Raw genomic sequence first — 9,738 nt, 5'->3', positions numbered from 1 at the left:
TGTGCTGATAGATGGTTTACTTCGATGGCAAGAGAACTGAAATTAGAAAACTTCGAAATTCGTGGAGATATGGACCAGGAAATACTCATGTCTCCGTCTATCTATAAAAGGTATATGGCAAACTGGGTTATGCAAGCAGCAGACCTCGTACGACGGCAGAGTATTCAGATGAGCGCTATGATGGAAATCGTTGAGTGCCTCAAGACGGAAGCACTAGCAGACAAGGAAAAGATGGTCAGGCTGCAGGACCAGTTGCTAGTGCAGAAGGACGAACAACTACAGTTTTTTAAGACGTCAGTTGAAGAGACAGTACAAACAACGGTGGAGACAGGGATTAAGAGCTACAGTGCAGCTGTACAAAAGAATAGCACAAGTGGCGTGGTCTGCAACAGTAAAATTCTGAAGAATGTAATGAAGAGTGTGGCTGCAGAGGAGGACTGGAGCAAGAATCTGATAGTGTTTGGACTGAAAGAAGAGGATGAAGAACAGCTTCCAGCTCTGGTAACCGCACTATTGGAGGAGATCGGGGAGAAACCTCATTTTGAAGCGACTAGAGTCGGCTGGAAAAGGCCAGGTATCACGGCTATCCGACCAGTCAAGATCACCGTTCCAAGCTCAACAGCAGTTCATCAGATTCTGATGAAAACAGGGAGACTGAAGATGGCTGATGCACACAAAGATGTATGGATCTGTCCTGATACTCTGATAGATCCAGTGAAGAGCGTGCAGCAAGGAAGAACGTGGTAACTGACCTGAAGAAGAAGAGGGCTGAACAGACTCATCTCGACCACTATATCCGTAACGGGAAGGTCTGTAGCCGGGTTAAGAAGGCACCATGATGACGTAATTCATGTTTCTCGGACACAGATCAGTATAATATGTACTTGTAGGGGTATTTTAAGAGTTAACGGACGTTATCTGTATTTGAGAGACAATTATATTATATACATACATTATTATTTGATTGTTTCACACTTTTCACATTCCATAATTTTATTACTAGGTGGAGGTGATGTTATTGAGACTTTGGGCGGCCAAAAAACTCCTGTTCTGAAAGTTGTCCTCTGTACTTGTTTCACTGACCCACGCTTTTTAGCATTTATACATTTCGGCCCATTTTATATGTTGTTCGAATTGCTGTACATTTGTATACTTGCTATTTTGTAAAAGTTTCAAATCAAATCAACATCCGTCAAATTTCATATTATCAAGTTAATCCTGTTTTCAAGAATTTGCGGCTTTGGCGGCCAGTTATTGATTAAAACATAAAATTTAATCTTAAATAGAAATATAATGGATATGGCCGATACACTAAAATTTGAAACTTTCAAAATGGAGGCTTATAAATATTATTTTATTATGATTGTAAAATAAAGGATAAAATTTTGAATTTGTTTCACTAAAAATTTGTTTCACTATTATATGCAATGATATCAGAATAAAACAAATATTTTTCAGAATAAAACAAATATTATATTCAAATCTCTTTATTCAACAATATTAAATCATTATAGAACCTAATTTGTGGCTTGATCGTTATGTTAGGGCTATTCTGTTAGCTGATGCTGACAGGCACTGCATGGGGCAGAGACTTAGGACCATTACGCTGGAGGCTTACAATGACCCTTTTTGAACCCCATGGCAGTGCTAGTTTTATTATGGTACAAATTGTAAATCGAAGTTATGAAAACGATCAAGTCACTCCTGTTTTACACTATCAACAGCTACTTAAAACAACCTAGATTGTACAACTCACTTTGAAGATTAAACTGTTAAGTGATGAGTGATTGGGCTCATTAAACATTTTAGTAGCGGAGACATGCGGATCAGCTTCTTGAGGTTCTAATAGTTCATTCAGACAAGAAGTTTTACTTTTTCAAATTTAGTTGTTCAAGCTGCCTGAGTTCAGAAAGTTTGCCAAAGGGGCCCAGGTATTCTTGTCACCTTTACCCTGAGACGAGAGAATGACTTTTTTTACCTTTGATTTAAATACACCATGAGTGATTTCAAGGTCGTTCAGTGCCAACATCTGACGGAATGAATTCCAAAGGCAACTAGATTTGTAAACGAAACTGTTTGAGGGCATGGTTGTTAAAAGAAGAGTTTCTTTGCCGGGTCTTTTAGACAAACAGAAAAGTTCAAATAGTGCAATTGGTGTTCGATACTTAAAGACTTTAAAAAGTTCATTGCAGCAGTGATACGCGTATAAATTATGCAATGTCATGAGTGATTGACGGGCAAAAATTGGCTTGGTGTGCTCTCTCTCAAAGAATTTGCTAGTAAGTTTCTGTTCACTGATAGGTCTAGTCCTAGCACATGTCATAAATTTATCAAGGTATGCTTTTTTGTCACCAAACATGATACGAACACACTTTTTCTGGGCTACAAATAGTGGTTGAAGTTTATTATTACTTGGACCTCCCCAAACGGTAATGCCATAAGATAGGTGACTTTCAAACAGTGTGTGGTACAGGTCCTTATGGATAGATGATGGAATTTTATCCTTAATCATGTATAGCCTCCCAGAACAGGATGAGAGTTTTCTAACTAGTTTGTCTCTATAGGGATTGAAAGTTAGGCCTTCGTCGACAATTACTCCCAGGAATTTCGTTTCCTGCACCTTTGAGAGAGGTAGGCCATTGAGGTAAAGTCTATTTTCAATTAATAAAGATTGATCATCAAGTTTTCTTTTAGCTGTATTGAATTCTATATAGCAACTTTTCTTGGCGTTAACATGTAATTTATTAGCCAATGTGTACTCGTGGACTGATCGTAGTGTTATTACTGTTCACACTTTTCTCTCTCTTTCGTGACAGAATACTTCTAACCGTGTTTACCTTTTCTAGCAATGACAAGCAAAGAAGGATAACCGATTGGACTGGGGAGGAGTGGAACATTGGCAGCACACTACCGTCCAATCGGTAAGTATTTATAATGTTTAGTTATTAGGTATTTATTTGGAATTGGTTTAATTTGGTGGTAAAGTTATTCTATTATGTAATAAAGTATTTTGTTTTACAGGTTTTGTACATACGACAAATACGGGTTTTATTGTTCAACTAGAGGCCATCTAACAGTGATAGCAGGAAGTCGGAAAACGTTCTACGCAACGACCTGACAGTGGCACTTTGTTTGTGTGTTATTTAGACTACAATTTAGAGACTAATTTAGAGACTAATTTGAGAGACAGTTTTAGAGTTTTTTTAGTCGAACTATAACTATGAGTCTTCGTGAGATACCAGTTTTAGACGACAGCGCTGATTACAGCACATGGAAGAAGAAAGTGCTAATATGGCAGCTTGGCACCAAACGGGAGATTCAGCTATCAGGAGTCTCATACAACCTCATCCCTGCCCCTCATCCCTGCAAAGCCAAAAAATCACATTTTCTCCCATAACTCCAAAGGGAAGCATTTTAGGGTGTTTTGTTGTTCATAACTCATACATAAATGTGCTAGTTGCGGTTATTTTGCGCCCTTCAAAAAGTCACTAGCACATTCCTATCAAAATTTTAGAAAAATCAGTAAATATTAAAAACGAAAAATGTGCCTAAATTTGTTGTTTGGCTTTGAGGTCCAATAGATCTGAAGATAAATGAGTAAAAACATTTTTGAGGGCATCAAAAACCGCGCCAGAATTCAGAGAAAAAGTTCATGTCAAGCATCAAATCAATCCAATCTTCCCTGACTGACTTATTGGTTAAAATAAGCTTGAAAAGGACAATTTAAGCTTTTTGACTTTAAAAATTTATAACACACCAGCCTTTTTAGATACGATATCAAGATTTTACACACACCTTGAAATAGATGTGAATAAACGGGGAGCAAAATTTCAACCCGATACCGCAAGAAATGATTAACTTATAGCATCTCGATCAAAAAATTATTTTTTCCGAAAATTGCACTCTTAACCAGGAAATGGTCGATTACAAAAATAGGTATTCTCAAAATGATTTTTTTTGTGTGGAAACGGTGCGCTAGAAGGTCACTGAACTGCCTATGAGGTCATTTGGTCTGGACAGGTTTGGTGTATGCCCCCTTAAGTTGTTTTTAACTGTTGCTATACTAACTTTTAATGTCAATAAGTTATTTTTTTTTGGATTTTTTATATCATACTCATTAACTGAATATCTTAGTTTGGGGTATATTCATAGGCCAGCTGCTTTGACATCGGCAATCTTTATTTTTATTTGGATTGTTGATATAAGCGGGATAAAAATGCTTTATTTCATTTCATTTTCATTTTCATTTTCATTTCATTTATATCATATATCTTAATTAAGTGACAGTAAGTATTACTATTTTAATTACAGATTATATTATTTCAGTTAGTATCGACATGAATGTTACGATTGCAGTTTATTTATATATTATATTGTACTCAATAAACCGGTTTCAAAGCCCTTAAGGGTGGCCCTTGGGTCTTTAAATCAAACAGTTGTATATCTTTTACAGTTTTTGCGGAAAGTCGCATCAAAGTTGATGCTGTGATGTCCACCCCTGCAGATTTCGTTGATTTCAGGTGCCGACAGGGCCTTAAAAATTAAAAGCAAACTTAAATTTTGTCCCCTAAAATCGAGCGCTTTCTGCACAAAAAATTGACCTCAATAGAAAAAATTAAACTTGGCTTCAAATCCAAATTTGAACCAGAGATTTTTCACTTCCTCTCGATAAACTCAATTTTCAACCCAAAATAAAGTCTCAAAGGGGGAAATTACTCAGGTCAGGATTGTAGGCAATGATTATGCCAAACCATACATTTTTGTAAATTCATTAAACTTTCAATTTAGCCTAAAACACCCTATTTCGCAAAAATTTTCCGGGGGGCTGCGCCCCCCTAGCCCCTGCCAATGGGGTCCGCCCCTGGACCTTGCTGGGGGCTGCTTTCCCAGACCCCTGCCACAGCTTGCAGCTTCGCTCGCCGACAGCCCCCCCCCCCCCCCCCAAAGAAAAATCCTGGCTACGTGCCTGAGCAAAATATAGGTTTAGGACTTTTCAGATGATTTGGCTCCTCAACAGATACCGACGTACATAACGCTCAAAATGTAGTTTAGGTTTACCTGGCCCGTAGGTTACGAATGTGCCCGAGGAGAAAAAAAAGCAAACTTAAGAAGATTTCTCGGGAACTTAAAAGTTCACCTCAAAACGAAATCTGCACCTATGGTGGTGTCAGTAAAATGGTATGGATAAACACATATATTTATCGTCTCACTTGCACTTTATATATAGTAAGATAGCTGGACAATGACCATTGCTGGAACTATCTGTGAATTATTATTTTAAGGAGGCAGAAGTTGTATGGTTATTTATTGAATAATTACGTTCAAAGGGATAATAATTGAAAAATGGTGTTGAAATGCAGACAAACCAGATTCGTTTTAACCATTTCTGCCTGTGCAGTGTGATGAAAATGCATCCAGGGTTACCATTTTAACTTCTTTATTATATGTACACAGCCTGAATAAGTGTTAACAACTACAAAACGTACTATGAAGATAAGAACCACACTGAAGTTGTGACAGCATTTCAAAAGAAACAGAATTTTAATTTTCAACAGTGCCAGCTGCATGTCTGTTAATATACAGATTTCTGAACAGTGATCATATCTTTCACAATGAAATATGGACAGTGGTCAGTGTCCACAATATAATTGAAAAGTCTATCATATTGATCATAGATTTAAAAACATTTGTACCAGAGCATCATTGGAAGTGTTGAGTTTAGTCTACAATGAAAGAAATATCACTTAAATATAGTAAGAATTGATGGAACGAATTATGTTAATAAAACAAAAGGATAATGAATATCTTATGTCTAATCCCAATGTTGCTTTTAAAAATGGTATTAATTTATGTGGTAGTGGAAAGCATAATCAATTACATTTTTACGGTTTACTGGGTTTTTGTATCTATTATTTTAGTTTAAATTGTTTACAAATATTTGTGATGACGTGCAATGATATTTGTCTCATTTTTCCATCATTGTCATTTGATTTGATGTGAATTGATTTGATTAGGTCCTCAAATATATTATCTGGTATAAATAGAATAATATTTGTTGTGTTGATTTTTTAGTTTTATAACTGTTGTTTCTCACATTTAATTGGGCAGTTTCCCGCAGTTTCCACTGTATATCCATTATCCTTCTATGTGGCTGTTACTATCCCTAACCAGATTTCATTGTATAGTTGTTCCCTATATTGTTAGTCTTAGAACTGTTTGATTTTATTATTTCTACCTTATCATACTATTTCTTTACAGGACAACAGGTTGTGAGACTACCTGCATGGAATGGCTAAATTTGTTACAATCGTCTTGTTCCTAATAGTGATTGGTGTAACAGCGTACATCTACCTGAACTTTGAATCAGTGAACTTCATCTCAGATGAGCCTGTGCCGTTATCACCAAATCCATCAAACCGAGTGGTAGCAGGTTCTCGCTATTCCAACAATATTGACATTGATAATAAATTTTGGTTTACAGAGGACAGCACGCGTAGTGTCTCTGAAATGCAATGGACTCAAGGGACTGAGGGATATAAAGACACTGCTATTCAGACGTTACTAGACCTCAATAAAGTGTATGAAGAGACTATACCTGTTGGAGAAACAGCATCACTCACTGTTGACTACGGACATACACTGGAAGAGTACCCTCCAGTTCCAACTCAAGCTTGGGTTCGGCAGAACATATTGAACGTGATGAAGTTTCTCAATTTGTCCTTGCCTGAAAAAACCAACTGGTGGCGAGCTGATTACATAACCCTTCTAAAATCGTACTACTCACCAACAGCAGATGTCATTTACACTGGTATTCCTAAATCTGGGTGCACTAATTGGAAATTCACCCTTCTCAAAATGGAAGATATGTACCCAGATGACAAACCGAGTCCCAAAGTTCATTATATCATCAACAAACTTAACTTGGCTAATAGTGTATACAAATACAATCGCAAAGCTCTAAATACTAAATATTCTTTCACAGTTCTCAGAAATCCATGGACTCGTATGGCGTCAGGGTATAACGACAAGTTTAGTTCAAGTAGGTCAGAGAAATGGCAAAAGGGAAAAGTCGCCCTGCAGATTTTGAAGAAATATCGTGATAGTAACATTTCTTTGGGCGAAGTCCTAGGAGGAGGAGAAAGGCCAACCTTTTTGGAATTTCTGAATCACATTGCATATGATGATTTGGCTGACATAAATGCTCATTTTCGTCCACAGTACACCATGCTCGACTTAACTATTATATCTTACGACTTCGTGGGAACTTTGGAGCATGCTAAGGAACAAGCTAAAGAGATCTTTACACACTTGAAAGGGATTTCAGGCAATCACATATCAGTCCCTGGTCCTTATGATTCGTCAAGTGACCCACGAACTGAACGATCTACACTTTTTGCAAAAGAACAATTTAAAATTGTCCCTAAGAAGCTGTTGGATGTGATATATAAAAAGTATAAACCAGATTTCATGTTATACAACTACAGCAATTTTACTGACCCACTTTTTCCATTTCCGTTATATTACAGTTAGTTTTATGTTTATGTCTGCCAATATCTGACAAAATAACTCGATTTTATGATATTCTTCAGCCTTAAACGTAAGGTCGTAATGACTAGTTGTACTGCCAAACACTGTTTATAGAGGCACATTTAAAATAGACAACGTGTCTAAAAAACTATTAATAACTGGGTTCCGACTTCTGAGAAAACCGCCCTATTTGCCTCATAATACACTAAGAGTATTATGTTTTCAGAGTACATGATATAACAATAGAAATTGTTACTCCTTACCAGTAACCAGATTTGTACAGTACACACCAAAAGCTTCAAATACTGTAAGGGTTTTTAGTCAGATCATGGCCATATCATGATAATATTATTTGAATTTCACGTTTATAAAATAATGGACTGATTTATATGTTTTTACTATTGTAACAGGTGGGTGGTGTATGAAATATGTTAATTGACTACACACACTTTACCACACTTTACCACATTAATATTTTGGAAACTTAAAATTAAGTGTTATGTAATGGTTGGAGAGAAACGCACGGATATTGAATTTCCTTACAAAGACACAATAAACATTTAACATGCTTCATGCTTGATTGTTAAGTTAGCTCGCCACGTGTTCAGATATTGTATGTGATATTGTATGTGATCTGTTGAACAAATTTAATTCACGTCTGCAACCGAATGTGTGTAAATCGGTCGAAAGTTAGAGACTTGAAAACTGGACTGGTTTTAAATCACCATATAATTAGCAAATACTCCTGGGAATTCTTTCTTCTTTTTAAAACAGTTGTTAGCAAAAACGTGTAAGACGAGTAAAGTGCATGATTTTATGAAAATGTTATGAAAATGTAGTACGCAGTTTTGAAGTATTCGACCATTCGTTTTCCACAGAAAAGTAAACATCTGATTGTTATTTTTATCTGAAAAAACGCACAACACTGCCCATATTTCACAACTGTTTGTTTTATATTATTATCTAGTTATAATCACATTATGTACTGTACTGTCCTATACTGTATGGTACACAATATATAATATATTCATTATAACATGTAGCCTACATGGTATTAGCCTACATTGTAGTCTGGGTTAAGTGTACACAGTAACTTGAAATATTATGCGGTGAATAAAAAGAAACACACAATATGGTAATTGTTGTAGTACTAGTAAACACAGTAATTATATCCGCGTCTGTGTCTGGAGGCTCTACTGTTTATTAGCTCCCCAGACACAGTGTTTTATTAGCCCTACAACATAATACAACATACTTAAATATATATATAACCATTGTCACAGCTCATTTAGTCAGCTAGCTGTAGATATGCACTTCGTGTGTGCTGCATAATGTGCATTGCTTACTGTGCAGTAGAGCCTGTATTTACATTGTCAAGTCATTAAAATGGTTTGAATTACAACGCAGTAAAAGCTGACTGCTTTGGGACATGTACCAGTGGTATGGAATAATATACCTGACTATGCTTGAAATACCTGAATGTTTTGTCGGGATTGCATGCTAATTGCATGCTAATTTCTTTTTAATTACTACTTTTCACTTGTAACTTTATCCAGTATAAGAGTCTGGAACTCTCAAAATACGGGACATTTAATCAATATTCTTGGTTTCAATTTAATCTATATTTTGCTATACTTTTTCTATTTCTAGCTACAATGCTACATTTTTAATCAATGTATAAAGTTCACTTCACTCACAAAAAGCCACTATTAATTTTTCTTACTGGAATCTGATTGAAATTTTATGTAATACTTTCTGAAATATCAGTATCAACGTTTTATACTTCAATTCCTGTTATATAATTATAATGCTGAAAGTTTGTAATTTCGTTGTGTTTCACTGCTTTCATTATAATATGTATAAATATTCTATTTATACCAATGGTTTGACAGATTCAATTAAGTGTGACAAGTTGTCTGTATGTGTCATGATGTAACAGTGCGTGCACGTTGATATTATGTCAAAGATCAAATCAATAAATGTTTTATCATGACACTTTGTGACCTGTCCCGTGCAAATGCGGTCGAAATACGGTCGAAATTGAGCTCTCATTTTGCAACTGTATAAATATAGTTTAAAATATGACCAGGGCATGTACATCCACTTTAAGGTGCAGGATTACATGACGATGTCCCTTGGGGACGCACATGGGGACGCCCCTTGGATGTAATTTGTGAACTAAACCATATAATATAGTATCGCTGTTTCGGC

General features: G+C 36.0%; 1 protein-coding gene across 1 annotated transcript; it reads left to right on the top strand.

Annotated features, from left to right (window-relative positions):
• The first annotated feature begins 6,262 nt into the window (after window positions 1-6,262).
• Window positions 6,263-9,391, top strand: LOC134821886 (carbohydrate sulfotransferase 12-like). Its single transcript, XM_063832702.1, has one exon. The coding sequence runs from the start codon at window positions 6,289-6,291 to the stop codon at window positions 7,528-7,530; it is 1,242 nt and encodes a 413-aa protein (XP_063688772.1). The 5' UTR covers window positions 6,263-6,288; the 3' UTR covers window positions 7,531-9,391.
• Window positions 9,392-9,738: the final 347 nt, after the last annotated feature.

The sequence above is a fragment of the Bolinopsis microptera genome, chromosome 1 (assembly GCF_026151205.1).
Source record: "Bolinopsis microptera isolate Bmic1 chromosome 1, MBARI_Bmic_1.0, whole genome shotgun sequence".
Taxonomy (NCBI): domain Eukaryota; kingdom Metazoa; phylum Ctenophora; class Tentaculata; order Lobata; family Bolinopsidae; genus Bolinopsis; species Bolinopsis microptera.
This window is presented reverse-complemented; position numbering and strand designations above follow the sequence as displayed.